The sequence below is a fragment of the Lycium ferocissimum genome, unplaced genomic scaffold (assembly GCF_029784015.1).
Source record: "Lycium ferocissimum isolate CSIRO_LF1 unplaced genomic scaffold, AGI_CSIRO_Lferr_CH_V1 ctg407, whole genome shotgun sequence".
Classification (NCBI taxonomy): domain Eukaryota; kingdom Viridiplantae; phylum Streptophyta; class Magnoliopsida; order Solanales; family Solanaceae; genus Lycium; species Lycium ferocissimum.
This window is the reverse complement of record NW_026725556.1, coordinates 97,487-114,510: the sequence shown is the minus strand read 5'-3', so window position 1 is coordinate 114,510 and position 17,024 is coordinate 97,487. Positions and strand designations below refer to the sequence as shown.

Below are 17,024 nucleotides of genomic sequence, written 5' to 3'. Positions count from 1 at the left end.
CGAGACAATGAAACATTATAATTCTCTACAAGTGAATTCAAATCATCACCAGAAAAAAGGGAAAAAAGAAAGACAAAGAAAAGCGTAGGCGAAGAGATACAACATGTCTTAGTAGTTGATGACCTGTTGTAAGTTCGTTATTCTTTTGATTTGCGACGAAAACAATTATTCAGGGAATTCATGAAATGGATACGTATATGTTTTTTATTTTTTTACATGACTTATTACTTGAAACGTTGGGGGCCATGATGTGATTGAAAGTAGGTACAATTTGATTATTTTTTTTCATACACAATTGTTACTAATCTTTATGAAGTAAATACTTTTATTATATACATGTTAATTGTATATGTTCGAGCATGTATTTGTCTTTAAATTAAAGCACTACATCACTAAAGTAACATCAACTTTATACGTTTCTGATTTCATGTTACTTATTACTTTTTTTATATGTTTAGATTTCTGTGTTATAGTTCAGAGAAAGTATCAAACTATGTACCGTTAAATTTATTATATTGCAACATAATTTCTTACTAAATATCTTGGATAAACGTGCAACAGACGTTCCCAAGAACTAGTGTGATAAAAAAAAATAGAAAAGTGATTATTTTATGATAAAACTAAAAGTTGGATAACTTGTATGTGATAAAAGTAGTAAAAAACTATTTTTTGTGTGATAAACTTTAAAGTTGGATGACTTTTATGTAACACAAATAGAACAGTAATTTTTGCATGATAAACACAAAGCTTGAAGACCACTGGTGAAATTTAGCCATTAGATTTTTATGTTACAATTTCTGGAATTTGATAGCACTTTGTTGGTATTTTTGGTTAAATCCTTTTTTCACAATTCTTCTGAGATCTAACAGACATGGATTGTTAAAATATTTAAAGCGAAAACAGACTTAAAATCCAAAACCGCTGAGAAGTATATTTAAGGAAACTATTTGAATCTACCCAAATATAAGAGATCATTTTTTTGTCATTTTCTCACATTTATTCGAGCACTTCATTTCTTGCTGAAAATGCTTCAAATAGAGAATATCTCTTTAGCTGTGACAGCCATCTCCATTTTGCAAACCTGAACGAACGTACACCAAAAATACAGATCCTCATAAAAAAAAAAACTTCACCGGAAATAGATTAACTTCACTGGAAATAGATTAGGAAGTATATCAAACACTTCAAAGACTCAAACAAATTTTTGTTCCTAAAAAGTTTAGAACAAGAGAAGTAATTTTCGAATACATTCAACATCTCAATTTCCAGGATATAGCAAATACCCTTTTCTCCTCGTGCAAATATATACTTGCGACGACCTAAGTATAGTATAGTATACTATTAAAGAGTAAATATGTTATGTATAACAGAAAAATAAATTAGTAGAAAACAGATTCAACATCAATGGAAAGAGATCATTTTGTTTCTTGCATTCGATGTACTGAACTGGAGGATCAAGAAGAAAAAGTTACTATAGAAGCAATTTCACCTCATTTATAACATGAACTGTCAAATTGGCTTCATCCTTTGGTAGCTCTCTGAGATTGACAAGAACATATTCATGTCCAGTCTTTATGATGTTGAAATAAAAGTAAACCTAAGAAGCAATTAATTGAAAATGCAAGAGGTTAATTTCCTCGGCCAAGTTTCTAAGCTCTGAATTACTAGAAAGAGAATGAATGACTGATCCTGCTTCTCTGGTATTGAATTAATGTCATAAGATGTGTTATCTTAGTTTGTTCTTTTACACTACTTCAGTGACTCCATGAGCAAAATCCTCAAGAATATCAGCTCTTCCTGAATATTTTTAAGCAAATCCTTCAAAGGACACATGATGATGTTTCATGTTGTAGAAGTAGACCATAATTCTTGCCTCATTGACCAATGCTTCAATATTTGATCAAAGAGAAAATAATTTTTCGATACTCAATGCATGGTGTTGGTAAGTTTGCGAAGAGAGTACCAACGGTTACTCAATCCTTCTATCAGCCATAAGATTCCATCATCCAAACAGGCATCATGACTTACCAATATTTCTTTGAAATTCTGAAGGACTGCATGAACAAAAGCCACCACATGTTCAACCATCCTTGGAGTTCCTGATCTTGTTGACTTGGACGCTTTCAAGACACTGATATAAATCTGTCTCTCAATTCAGGCCTAAAAGGATTAATTCTTTCCGGAAATTTAGAAAATTTAGAATCCAACAGACATACCCCGTCCCCATTCAGTTAATTTGTAACCGAATATAAGAAAGATAGTAGCTGCAGCCTGCAGTACAATAGAATGCACATTTTATCTTCCTTACACTTCAATAGATCCCTTAGATCTGACTGCAAAGCAGTATTTTTCAGCAACTCATATCATTTTGATTGTGTCCTCGTCAGCCTTGATCATTCATATCCTACCATATCTCATGGAAATCCATTAAAAGCTTCATCAAATAGGGCTCCAGCTCGTGCCGAAGTCTCATTCTCAGGGTTATGCTTCTCCAGTTTGTTCAGAAATCTAGCTACAAACTCCAGCTTCTTTTCAGCAGAAGCATTCAGTTAACTGTTCATTGAACTACTCAAATTTCCACTCTCCATGCTGCCTATCCCATTTACTTCAGGAGATCCACAGCCAATTAAGTGACAATCTCATTCATTTGCCATAACTCGATCTTGATATCATGGACTCTGATTGTTGATGTGGGACTTCTAATTTACTCATTGTACGGTATGAGGGGGGAGAAAGAAGACACAAAGCTTGAGGATATGAACCGAGCAATTGGTCTTTATCTTCCGAGCAACATTGAGCCTATAAAAGCGATGATCTACCTCATCATTCAGAAGCCATTTCCTGACACGCCAAGGATTCATGGACTTGGCTATGTTGATTTTGTTTTAAACAATCTAAAGGAGTTCCAAGGCCGTTATGCAAATTCAATTTCCTTCATCAAGAACCAACTTCAAATAATTCAGAAGGAACTTGAGAGCTTGCAACCTTTACTAGAAGCTGTTGCAGAAGAACCACACAATAAGGTCAAGGCACTTCAAGATTGTGCTGCACAATTGATTAGCAAAGTATATGAGGTGGAATATGTCGTTGATGCTTGTATAAGCAAAGAAGTTCTTCACTGGTGTCTTGATCTTTGGTTCCTGGATATCATAAAGGAGATTACTCGTATCAAAGTAGTGGCAGCAGAGACTGAAGAAAAGAAAATGTTGAGGATGCTATGACTAGTGGCATAGCTCATATGTCATTAAATTTGTCAAGGACTCCAAATACGAATGAAGAAACTATGGGATTCGAGGATGTCATAGAAAATTTAAGAGACCAACTAATAAAAGGAACCAGAGAACGAGATGTTATATCAATTGTCGGCATGCCGGGTATAGGCAAGATGACTTTGGCCTACAGACTCTACTCTGACAGGTTAGTTGTTTTTCACTTTGATATTCGTTAACAAACTTGTATCTCTCAAGTATATTCATATAAGGACTTGTTATTGGAGATTCTACATGATGCTAGCAGTGAGGACTCTAACCATAGAGAGAAACGTGCAGATGAATCTGCTGATGAGCTTGGCAGAACTTTATTTTCCAAAAGATATCTTTTCCTTGTTGACGACTTGTGGGAATCTAGTGTGTGGATGATTTAAGGCCTTGCTTTAATGATTCCAACAATGGAAGTAGAATCATTTTAACAACGCGGCATCTTGAAGTTTCCAATTGTGCTACATCTATTAATGGTCCGGTTCATCTTCATATGCTTAATGATGACAGAGTTGGAATCACTAGAAGATTGAGTGTTTGGTAAAAAAAGTTGTTCCCCTCCTCTTAAAAAGTTGGTCAACAAATAGCAAAAAGTGTGGAGGGCCTCCCCTTTCAGTTATCTTGGGGGCGGGTATTTTGGTAAAGATGGAGAAAAAAGAAGAGAGTTGGGAACAAGTGGCTACATCTTTAGGTTCCCGCATTCACAGTGATTCAAAGGCCATTGTAGAACAAAGTTATCAGGAGTTACCCTGTCATCTTAAGCCTTTCTTCCTTTATTTTGGAGCATTTTTAGAGGATAGAGTGATCGCTGCTTCGATGTTAACGCGGGTATGGATATCAGAAGCATTTACAAAAAGTTGGGAAGGTAAGAGTTTGGCGGATATAGCAGAAGGTTACTTGGAGAAACTAATTGGAAGAAATCTAGTGATGGTTGCTCATAGGGCTGATGTTGCTGGTAAGGTCGCCGTCATGATGTATTGCTCGAGTTCTGCATGATAAGAGCAGCGGAAGAGAATTTTCTACAATGGATAGAACGGTAATATAACAATTAATGGTACTTTATTTGTTCAATCAATCAAGTATTTTAACTTATATTTGAAAATTAATTTTATGATTTTACTAATTAATATATTCACAGTGATCTAATACACAAGTTATATTTTTGCTAATTCATATATTCACAAGGATCAGATTGTCAGTCCTTACTCTCACAAGCAGCATGCGCAATGTCGCAATTGTCATAACTTCACGCTTTTTTCACAATTTCAAATTTCTTTAAGTCTTGGACCTGGGCGACACTGTTACTGCTGATTGTTTCCCAACTGAGCTAGTTAACTTGAGGTATTTTTATGCAAGATATGTTAAGGAGTCAATTCCATCATCCATAGCTGATCCCTGGAATCCCAAAACTCTGATATTAAACGGTAATGGAGGGAATTTGTCAGTACCCGTTACAATTTGGAAGATGGTTAATTTGAGACATCTGCATATTTTCAACGACAACTTCTCTTTGGAAAATGCAGAAGAATTACTCGGGGACTCCTCAGAACTTTATGATTTGAGAACTCTTCCCACTCCATGTTTCTCTTGTACGAAGGATGCGGAATTGATGTTGAGAAAAACACCTAATCTTCAGGAACTGATATGCAGATTCAAGGGTATTAGTAGAGGTCAGTTTCTGGTCTTTGATTTTCCAACACAGCTTTAGGCGCTATACATTTTTCCTATACTTGCAGAAGCCCAGCGTGGATACCATGTATGCATCTCCCTACTCAAAAAATTGACACGGAAACGCTTTAGATTGGGCATTGAGAACTTTTCAAACATTGCTCAGCTTCAGAACCTTCGGGTTCTGGAACTGGTATCCGTTAGTTTTGATGATAAGAGATGGGAAGTGAGCAATGACAAGTTCTCTCAACTCAAAAGTGTTGACAGTACAAAACTGTTACTTTAAAGAATGGGCTGTCGCCGGTGATGCATTTCCTAACCTTGAAAACTTGTACATTATTGCAATGAATCTGTTGAAAAATCAGCAAGGGATATCCGGGAAACACAAGTTGAAGATTATCAGAATTCTCGTTTCGAGCTTTCCATCACGGAATGGGAATATTACAGTGGGTACAATACTGATAAAATACAACTACAATCAGCCTAATTTTTAAACTCTGTCAAATGCATTTCCCTTATCAATATAGCCAATTAACTAGGAATTTCTCTCCTAATATATATATTTTTGGTCAAGGCAAATGGAAGATGATTTGTCCTACTAATGTCTATCTGCAAATTGTTTTGTTTTGTAGAAGATTTAGAAAAGCATGGTGGAAGATATGGTTGCTGGATGTAGCAATAATTATATCTAAGAAAAGAATCAGGTTTTAGTAGTTATTGGTCTAAAACTGTACAATGTGTATTCCTCGAGCTAAATTGGAAGATCACTGTGTAATTTTGTTTATCAGCTTTGTCTTAATAAAATTGTGCAAGAATGGCTTTCAGTTTTTAGAGTCTGTAAACTACATTTCAGAGTTAACTATGGAACAAATTATTCATTAAATCCTTTGTTGTAACTCATTAGATTTTGACTCTGAGGTTAATGGTTTCACTCTTGTGCTTCTTATGATTCACCAAGATGTTGAGATGCCACTCTTCTGCAGTAAACAATGCTTTTTTTGCTCTTCTATGCATATTGCTGTTTCTTCCTGAAATGTAAGTTTATGTCCTCAACTTTGAAAATCATTCTTAAACATTAATCATATGTTATGTAAATTCACTTAAGAAGATACAACAGTAATGAATCAACTGAATTCTGGTGACGTTATTAGTGTCATTTGAAGCATTTCAAAGAAACATACACGCGCATTGTAGATCGACATATTAACCCTGTCTGGGAATCGTTTTATGGTTATTTTCTTTATTAGATGAAATGGTGTAACATTGAGATGTTTCCTTTCTATTTTCAAGAAGGATTGAGGTTCAGTTCACTGCCCATACAAGATGTAGTACAAGGATTGTTGAACCGAGATTTTTGATGGACTTCATGTTTAAATTGGAAAACCAAATCCATTAAAGGAACTCATTATTCATGGCCCATTTATGTGAAATGTTCAAAGATACAAATCAAATTGCTTATACTAGGCATACAACAAGACACTAACACAAAGCAAAAAAACATAACTAAAGCAATTCAGCTTGGAGAACGAGGTTGGTTGATTTATGCTGCTGCAGTGATGCACTCAATCGCCTGTTTGCAGATGCCAGTCATGGTTTTCTCGGGTCCATAGACCTTCAACAAAAATTAGAACAAGAACAATGAACAATGCTTGTAAAGTTAAAACATGGTTACCATTTGATACTAGCGGAAAAACAGTCATTTTAGATTAGTACTAGTTGACACTAGTGCATACCTCAATTGGGATGCCAATTTCCTCACCAAGAGACCTCATTTTCGCAAGACCTCTTTGGTAGTTTGGACCTCCTCTTCTAACATATATGTGCATTCTTGCAGCTTTAAGTTTCGATTCCTGTCATAAGAGATGTTGAATAAGGAAATCTCAATATCGGAGCAAGTCAATTGAAAACAGTCAATTGTGCTAGCATACCTTCTCCTTTAGAGCTCTAATAATACCACTAAATGTAGCAGCAACATCAGTGAAGTTGGCTATTCCACCACCAATCACGAGGGCTCTCTTACGGCCATCAGGATTTGCAGTCGCACACTGCAACATGGGATTAGTATCAGTATCTTTTCCTCTCGGGGTGCATAAACGGAGAATGTGGCATAATGTAATAATTGATTTTCTTGTAAGATATTAGGTGTGTCAAAAAAAATAAAAATTATGTAACTAGTTTATTCTTACATCAATTACAACTCTGGCATACTGCAGGACCTCTTCTTCATTGGGAGCACCACTGTACTCTGCATAGTTCCCAAGCTCAGAAGCATATCCAAGATCACCTACCTGTTAAGGAAATATGGTAAGAATATATAATCAAAGAGTGTATCATGGAATGACATTTTCCAAGGATAGAAATGTACAGTATCTGCATAGATGACACTAGCTCCTCCACCAGCAACCATAGTCCAAATTCGCCCCTTGGGGTTCAAGACTGTGAACTTCAACGATGCACTTGTCTGCGATAAATCGACTTGAATGCTTTAGCATGTAACATAGCTATTGACAGATATTCTGTGATCTGAAGCTGAAGATTAATTTTGCCTCGCAACTCAAACATGTAAGAAATACTTTTTTGTTTGTTTTTTGAAATGCATTAATCACCAGCCAAAGATTGGGGTTGGTGCTGACAGTTGGGAGTTGTCTTTTTCTTTTAACTCTGTTAAGTAATGCAATAGCATCAAGATATACCTTTTCATCAAGCCCGTGAATAAAGCTCTCTGTAGCACTCATAACCCTTCCAAATGGCAATGGAAATTCGATATTTCCCCACCTGCAGGATGGATAATATATCCTTAGTCTATGATGTTTGGATTACCAAAAGTTGATTTACTTTTAGCCAATAAAGGTTAGGTAGCAGATTTACTTTTTGAAGTTCTTGAAAGCAGCAGTGTCATCAAGCTCTCCCCTCATATCCAGAGGATAAGGCTTTCCTTCAACCAATGTGAAAGGATTCATCTCTAGGAAAGTGAAGTCCAGATCTGATAGAAAGAAATGTTGAGGGTTACACAAAAATCCAAAGAAGCCGTAAAGATCTAGCGGTGACAAAGTATCTTGTAGATACCTTGAAATAGAGTGTAAACCACTTTGAGGAACTCCTCAAGGACACCCTTAATCTGTAACATACAAGTAAATTCCACATCAAAAATTGCAATATAAATTGGACAACTAACAGACTATTCTAGCAACACTATTTTTTCTTCCTTTTCTTTCAAATATTTACCTCCAACGGTAGAGTGGCAACAAGTGGAGCACATATCTCTGATGTAAAAGAAGTCCCTGTAGGCACATAGATAGTCTTAACCTGGAGAAAAAGGATTAAATGTTAAATTGAGATATAAATATAAGGTTTTGGATTTAACATGCCTACTGTTGACTATTTTACATACCTTGTCCCAGTTCTCTTCGATGTCAATTCCTCCACATTCAGAAAAGCTTACGCTGCAACCAAGCCTCTCCGAGACAATATTAAGATAAAACTCTTCATCGTGGGGAATGAATGGCTCAACAATGAAAGTCGTGATGGGACCTTTGCATCCGCCCATCTCCACCTGTCAATGTGTAAAACAAACAATGCACTTGGTTTTTGACAATATCATCAAAAGGGATAAACGTAAGTGAATATCTGAACTACCTCTTTGCCAAGGCGCTCCTTCACAAAGGTAGCAACTTGAGCGAGATCAAGATCCAAGGCAACTAGCCCACTCTTTCCACGCTTCCCAAATAACATATCGGGCTTTACGACCAACTTTGTTGGGGTAAGCCAAGGCTCTTTCTCTGCTAGCTCATTGATATCAGTAGACTCCGTCACCTAAGCCACAGAAAGGGAGAAAAAACATCTTATAGTTGCAATCCTGGCTTATATTTGTCTTATAAAGCTCATAAAACTAGTCATCTATACTGTTCAAATTTTCACAAGAAGCATGAAATTTTATTTTTGAAGTCCCCGTTCAACAAAATGGAAAAAGCTTTGGCTTTCCTCCCTTTCTCCCCATCAAACTCATCGAAAACGAATAAGAAGCCAGTCTTTGGATCAAACATTCACAATAAACTCATCATTTCTAATTGCTGTAAGGACAGAAGGACTCTCTTTATTAGGGAGATTTGAGGATCAAAGTTTTGAGGAAGATATATTAGTCGTTGAGATGCAGTATCTAACAGCTCCATAGAATTCAAGAGTTAGGCAAAATTATGTTTCTTGTTTTCTTCAGTTATTAATTTCTTAGACAATCAATAACTTAAGAGTCTAAAGAATGTTAGGAATATCTCTCAGGCCAGGTGGTCCCAAGATTATACACTTGTACCTTTAAAAATACGGAAAAGGGTCAAATATACCCCTGTACTATTAGAAAAGGGTTAAATATACCCCTCGTTATACTTTCTGTCCAAATATACCCTTCCAGTTACACTTTGGGTTCAAATATACCCCTTTTTTATACTTTGGGTTTAAAAATACCCTTCATCCGTTAAAATTGTCCAAGGTGGATATGAGATCTGAGGTGGCGCTGACAACTCAGTGAGATGGACATGACATGGCATGCCACCTCACTACCCAAACCCATTTACCCCTCTCATCCCCTTCTTCTTGCATCACTACCCTCTCCTCCCCCTCTGTTTATTGGTTTATTTTTTTTGTCCTAAAATATACCCCTTTGTAAACTTTATGAATCAATGGTGAAGTTGGTCCAGAAATGTTTAATGTATTTTGCACTACAGTCTACAGCAGGATCTGCTGAAAAAATGCATTTTGATTAATTTATTGTCGAGTAATTGACACACACCATTTGCTGCACAATAGATCTTAATTTTGCAAGCGTGTATTACCATAACATCTTATACACTAATAGCTAGCCATTAAAAGAACTATATAACTCAAAATTTGACTTTATGGAGTTCCATTGTTTCTTCACATTGTGTGATGAGTTCCATTGCTTCTTCACATTGTGTGATTTATGGATACTTACAAGCTAGTACATCAAGACCTTCACTGCTGCTATTTCACCAATTCATCAACTGCCTATGCATAATAGATCGCAACTTGAATTTCTAAAATGCAGACATAATGACTCTTTTCTGTTTAACGCCCTTTTAATTGGAGAAAGCCTGCTCTATTTGCGAAAAATATGCATTACCATTTGTGGGAAAAAAAAAAAAAAAGATGCATCACCTTTGCAAATTCAGTAGCACCATTAGTTTGCAAAAAAGAATGAACAAATGATGTGGTGGTGCTAATGGTGGCAAATGTTGTGAAGGGGGAGGAGAGGGTAGTGATGCGAGAAGAAGGGGAGGAGAGGGGTAAATGGGTTGGGGTAGTGAGGTGGCATGCCATGTCATGTCCATCTCACCGATTTGTCAGCGCCACCTCAGATCTTATATCCACCTTGGCCAATTTTAACGGATGAAGGGTATTTTTAAACCCAAAGTATAACAGAGGGGTATATTTGAACCCAAAGTATAACGGGAAGGGTATATTTGGATACAAAGTATAAGGAGGGGTATATTTAACCCTTTTCTAATAGTACAGGGGTATATTTGACCCTTTTCCGTTAAAAATATTAGGCACTCTCTTTAAGTTTTAGCAATCTACCTGACCTACCTATTCTACCCCACTATGCTAAAATAGATCTCAAAACTAGAGGTAGCTAGGATTAACAGGGGTGGCTCGACTATAAGGCCAATAAAACAATCGCTTGGGACCTCATTTTTTCCTTAAAAATGTATTATATATATAATTGTTGTCTCGGCCGAATGATGTTTTTCAAAATTAAAATTGATAAGATCTAATCTAAGATCAACAATGTCTCAAGAGAGATTGAATGGATTAGCTATATTATCAATTGAAAAGGAATTGTTAGAACAAATTGATTATAGGATAGTAATTAATGACTTTGCATCTAAGAAAGCTAGAAAAGTAGACTTTAAATAAAAATATATATGACGATCTTTCCTTTAAAAAAAAAAAAATTAGGGCCTCTCTCTGAAGTTTGGGTTTAGGCCCCTAACGTTGTTGAGACGGCCCTGAGAATTACTTATCACCCATTTTGTAACCATTACTTCAAAATGAATGCCGAAAGAACCATACTACAAACTCAAGTAAATAGGCATTCTCAAATGTAGCTTCTAGATTGAATTTGCTTTTAAAATTAGCCATCCATTTTACTATCATTACTGGAAATGACGCAGAAAAAAGAAAAAGGAAAAAAAAAAAAAAAAAAAAAAAAAAAAGCATCACACATACTCAAATTTAGATGAAACTTAAAATCTGCACCCACAAATGCTGCATGTGGATTCAAGTAGGTGGCCTAATTTTTAATAAAAATGCTACCTAAATCTTTCCTACCTAATTTGTTAATTCAAACAAAAGAACATTCTTCCTCATTTTATCTTTAATATTTCAAAGATTATGAAATCAAGAATCACCCAAACTAAGGTAAACACTAAAGATTTGCTCCACATTAAAAAATTAACCAAAAAAAAAAAAAATTAAATTAAATTGAACTTACCTGTGCAGACTTAATGGCCAAATCATAACCTCCAAGTCTCTTGAAATGCTCTTTCAACAATCTCTTTGAATCATACTCTCTGATCTTCTTGCGTGCCATTTTCTTTTTTCTTTTTTAACCTGCTTTAATAACAAAAATAATAAGAAGAAGTAACTTAAAACCCGACAACAGATCTAAAAACCCAGATCAAATCTTTTTTTCACAGATCAATATGATGGCAAAGAAAAAAAAAGTTGAGATCTTTACCGTTAAAAACAAGAAAAATTGATTCAATGTATCTTCTGTTTATTGTATGAGACAAAGTTGAAAGACACACACTGACAATCTTGGGGACGTCTAGACTACATCTATTTATAGTTCAAATATGGCTGTCAAAATATGGGCTAACTGGAACATTAAGGGAAAAAATGTTTTTTTTTTTTTTAATGAAAAAGGAAATGTAGAAAACAGGATGATTTGTTAGCGGGAAGTAGGTGTTGGTAGTGGATTGGACAGTGGACACATGAAGCACAGGCACACCAATGTGGACCAACCAACCAACCGGTAAAACTAGTTATGCTTATTTTTGGCTTTACCCAATACTAGCTACCACCTAGAGTATAAAATAAGTATTACTAATAAATTTTAGAGTTTAACTTGTAAAAACTATTTATATAGTTCGATTACTTATTAGTTAATTATAGGTATTCTCGGTGATTTGAAGTTTATCGGTTTTTAGGGTGAACTTAAGTTAATATATAATAATAACAGGGTTTACTATCAAATAAATTTTATACAGATTTAATCGATATTTTAATGCATATACAAAGTGTGAGCAGAAACTAGGTTTCAATTCATACAACGTCAATCCTTTTTTTGTGGAGTTCAACTTTGTATACCAATCCTGTAAAGAACCTTTTTTTATAATATTAGGTCAAAAAATAACTACATAAAATGTGGAATTAGTGATAGGAAAAATAAGACAAATTACTGCCGAAACATGTTTAAAATAAACTGACGGACTAAAAGTTACATCTGATATTTTGTGTAATGGTCCAAAAGCTGGAATTTATATTGTTGTAATCTTTGGCAGTCATATGTGTTTAAAATTACTGAAACGTATTTATTTATGCATATATCAAATGAAGAGTAAATTCTCCTGTATGTAAATGCTAATTCAAGTTTGTTAAAGAAACAAAAAAACAAAAATACTAATCAAGAAAGTTCTCTCCAATAGTTAAGGATATTTTATTACTTTTAAATTATTTTTGTGTTTAAAAATTATTTTTCTTTTTACATTATTTATCATTTTTCATTTCCTTTCTTCTCATTTCCCAACCTTTACTTCTAGTGATTCCATGTAATTGCTCTTTTTTTTTTTTTCTTCATTTAGCGTAAAAAGAATGTAAAAAGAAAAATAATTTCTTTTTAATTTCGCGTTATTATAATGAGTGATGTCATTAAAGTATAATTTCGTTGTGAATGAGATTACACATATGTTTTTCTTTTCTTTTGAATTATATTTACTTAAGTTATGCTGGAATTTGACACAAAAGTATTATGTTTACTAATTTTTTTTTTGTTTTTAGATTTTAGATTTCTGTTATATTTTCAGTTTCAATTTATTTGCTTTAGTAGTATTGACTTGTTATTTCATTGCCTGCCATTCATTTTTCAGTTAGAATTGATAGATTATATTTATTTATTTTTGTAAACATTTGAATAATGTTATGAAATTATATTTTTAAATATTAATCTTTTTATCGAACATGCAGTCCATGAAGTTCTTACAAAATGTGTGCTTTTAGTTTTTATAATTAATCAAATTAAAAATTATTAATTTGAAATATATATATCAATTGTTTTTACAATATTAGTACAAATATATGATTATTATTTAATATATTTTGAAGAAACAATATGTATATTAAATACCAAATTTAGTATCATTTATGAAGGCACGTGTCAAATATTGACTTTTAATTTTTGATAATTAATTTATTTTTAAAATCTATTCTAATTGTGTAATTACGCTATGATAAACAAATAAGTTTTCGTAATTACTATAATATGTAATTACTAGACCATGGAGTTACTACCCTAATAATTACATCAATTTCAATTATTAGGTGGCTTTCCAAACAGACCCTGGCCACATCAAATTAAACGTAATGATTTACCTATGGTTTGAAAATTCTGAATCTATTATTATTGTGCCACAACTTCATTAATTTCGTGTTTTCGGCCGCCTGCCACTTTTACAATTTCTCGCCTAAGCCTAACATTTTTGGTCCAAATGCTATTTGGTAGCCACAAACTCTATATAAAACTGTTAGGATATACTATTAACCATGCGGTTTGTTCATAGTATTATTTTTATTTCTTTTGGAACAATTGTTTATTTATTTATTCAATTCAATAAAGTCTTAATTTAAATAGATCATTTGTTCATGTGTGCCCTTTACTTATATAGTAGACGATTTAGTGTATGGAGTTTTAGCTCATGCGCGGAAGATTAAATTGTCGGTTCTTATAAGTTATAAAGTTAATGTTCACAATCAAAGATGAAATTGGGCAAAGTATCTTGATGATTGTAGCATAAGATTAAAATATAATCTATCTTGATTATGGGAATGGTTATGTTCCAACTTCTTATGCTAGTACATTTTTGTGTGTATTGGACGGACCAAATAGAGATAAGTGTTTTGTGCTAAATATATAAAACTACCTCTCTAGCTCATTAAATGTTCTTATACTCTTAATCTTGATATGATTGTTGTGATCAATGTGCTTGTCATTATTTTGATTTATTAAAAAGGTACGACTCAACTCCGAGTTAATGTATTCTGGTAAATTGGACAATGGCAAAGTGCATTTGTGAAATAACAATTAGTTGATAGAATCCGTGTCTCGACCTTGAGATTGATGATACCCTTTATGGATGCTTATAAGTTTTCATGTGAAAACCCGGTGGATTTTGTATCCGTCACATGAAATAAGTTAAGCGGAAGTATAAAGGATTAGATTAGTCGATGAATTAAATTGTCGAATTTAATTTATTTGATTGTGTCTGTAATCTTAACATGGGGGAGTTAAATAAGTTTTTAATGAATGATTTCGAAATTAAATGTAGGAGTGCAATTACGCTTTTCTAGTGGAATAAGCGTAATTTATTGTGGAAGGATTAATTCATCCACATTCCGAATTAATACCACAATAGGAAGCCTCGTTATTAAATCGTGGTCCCCGCTTGTGCTCGAATATTCTAGAACAAAGGAAAATAAAAGGAGAAATAATATCCTTGGTGGGTTAGGAAAAGGGCTACACGTTTTTAGGTAAGGTTTTACCCTAAAACGTGTGTATATAAAGAAAGCCATAAAACCCTAAGTGAGATTATGATTCTGGAGCCGAATACTTGCCACTCAAGTATTACGTTCAAAAGAACTTCAGGATACACAGTAGAAGATCGTAAACCTGGAGAACAAGGACGCAATTGAAGACTCAGGCAATGCCTTCAAAAGGTTAGTGTTACAATCTCGTATTTGATTGTGTTTGTCTAGTTTACATGTAAGAATATGATCTTGGGTGATTGCTTCCGCTGAGTATATATGCCTATTTTCCATCAAAAACGAATAGTTTAATTAGGAAAAATTTATGAAGAAATCACTAGATTTTCAAAGAAAAGGGATTTTTCTAATAAGTTAATAAGGAATTATAAAGATTTCATGTTCTTTCTATTTTTAAAAACATAAATTATCAATAAAATTTATCGATAATTTATCCTTGAATAGCCTGTAACTAACATGATTTTTTATAATTCATCGTTAATTAGAATTAACAATGAATTTATATGTTTAGCGAAAGAAATTCATTCTTTTTTATTTTTGTAGTTCTAGTTATTCAAAAGAAGAAGTTACTGATTTTGTAGACTACCTTTGGTGTTGAATTAGAAATGAACAATTCCACTTTGTTTTGTGGGATTTTTAGTAAATTTTTTGTCTTTTTTTTATCAAGTATAGAGTTCAAATTATTTGTTCCGCGAAAATAAGTAAGGAAATTGCCCTATTTTCATCATGCTTGCGCAATATTAACAATTAAATTGCATGTGTATATTGAATCTCTCAGCTTTGGCGTGAGACAGTACTATAAAAATTTGCTATCACGTTTTATTTCCTTTTTATATATACACTCTACAATTTAATTCCTAGTATTATATTTTGACGCTGATCTCCTTCGTGTCCCACTTATTAGTCAATACTAAAAACAAATCACCACTCAAAATAGTACTTTTACACAAACTTCAACCTATATTGTTAAAATAATAATATTATAAATAACAAAAATAGTTGGAGTCTACTAGTCATAACGAATACTGTAGTCCAGTTGAGTCAATCGAGTTGAAACGATGGATAATGAAAGTAAAATGAACTCTTTTTTTCTTCTCTCTTTTATTTTTGCTTTTTATTAAAAATAATTTCTCAGCCGTCTTATGTTGAAAGAGTCAATATTCATGTGTCTGCTAAAGCCTAAAGGAATGTTGGGAGCTTGTAAAGTATGACTTCAATAATATAGATAATTTGTTCGTCACTCCATTACAGTTTATATGATCTTATTTTTTCCTATTTTACGAAGAATGATTCAAAAATACTTTTTAACTATTAGAGATAGAATAAAAATATTCTTCATTTGATTTTTGGTCCAAAAATGCTTTTGGACTATTAGAAATTAGACAAAAAAATTCTAGTTGTTAGCAAATTGGCTCAATTATGCCTCTATACTCATTAACAGATCTCCAAATTTGATGTATCCTCTTTTAAAACTAATGTATTTTTGTTGATATTAACAACACCTTGGAATGGTTATCCCATTTATTTCTAGTATACATGTGTTTTCTTTTTTCATACCTTTTTAGTTCTTGAACTTTCTTCTCCATAAAAAATCAAAGCATATATGTGTGATATAATTGTTATTCTTACAAAGTCGACAAAAAGTTATTGAAAACCCATATTCAAATCTAAAGAGAGAAAAATTGGTGATTTAGTGTTTGGAGAACAGAGTACTCTATTCGATATTTGTGTGGTGGAAGGTAGTATGCACTATTAGATTAGTACGAATAAAATCGTAACATTGACGGACGCGTTAATTCACATATTTACAAAAGTTTTCACAACTCTAATAGTTGATTCATGTGCAACCCACCTATTTTATGAGTGCTTGCTACGTCTCCTACCAGTAAAAGTATTGAATAACACTATCATCCAAAATTTAGGCAGATAGATGGAAAGAAATCGTCATTTATTTTAATTTCTGTTGAGATTTGAATCTAGATTTTCTATGAACTTCATCCATTTTATTAGAAGTAACAATTAGGTCAAGCATATATGCTCCCAGACTTCCAACGGAGAAGAAAGCTCAAGGTGAAGTCCATCTCATAAAAAAAAATAAGTTCTAAAAGGGGATAATTAACCTGATTGGGGAATAATTAAGCCCCTTTCATTACGACTAGTGCATTTTTGTCCAATTTCTAATAGTTCACGGACAGTTTTAGACAAGAAAACAAACAAAGGGCATTTTCTATCTTCAATAGTTTTAATTTGGGGATTTTTTGGCCTTTT

The 17,024-nt window shown here is 33.4% G+C and overlaps 1 protein-coding gene and 1 pseudogene across 1 annotated transcript; one reads left to right on the top strand and one right to left on the bottom strand.

Moving 5' to 3' along the window:
- Positions 1–1,679: 1,679 nt before the first annotated feature.
- Positions 1,680–5,808, top strand: LOC132044254 (putative late blight resistance protein homolog R1B-14; annotated as a pseudogene).
- Positions 5,809–6,262: 454 nt separating this feature from the next.
- Positions 6,263–11,882, bottom strand: LOC132044249 (ATP-citrate synthase alpha chain protein 2-like). The gene is made up of 13 exons (XM_059434741.1): positions 11,677–11,882; positions 11,431–11,549; positions 8,562–8,738; positions 8,317–8,478; positions 8,151–8,231; positions 7,992–8,043; positions 7,794–7,908; positions 7,619–7,700; positions 7,291–7,386; positions 7,112–7,213; positions 6,854–6,970; positions 6,659–6,775; positions 6,263–6,537 (listed from the first exon to the last, which is right to left on the bottom strand). The coding sequence occupies exons 2-13, from the start codon at positions 11,527–11,529 to the stop codon at positions 6,466–6,468; spliced, it is 1,272 nt and encodes a 423-aa protein (XP_059290724.1). The 5' UTR covers positions 11,530–11,549; positions 11,677–11,882; the 3' UTR covers positions 6,263–6,465.
- Positions 11,883–17,024: the final 5,142 nt, after the last annotated feature.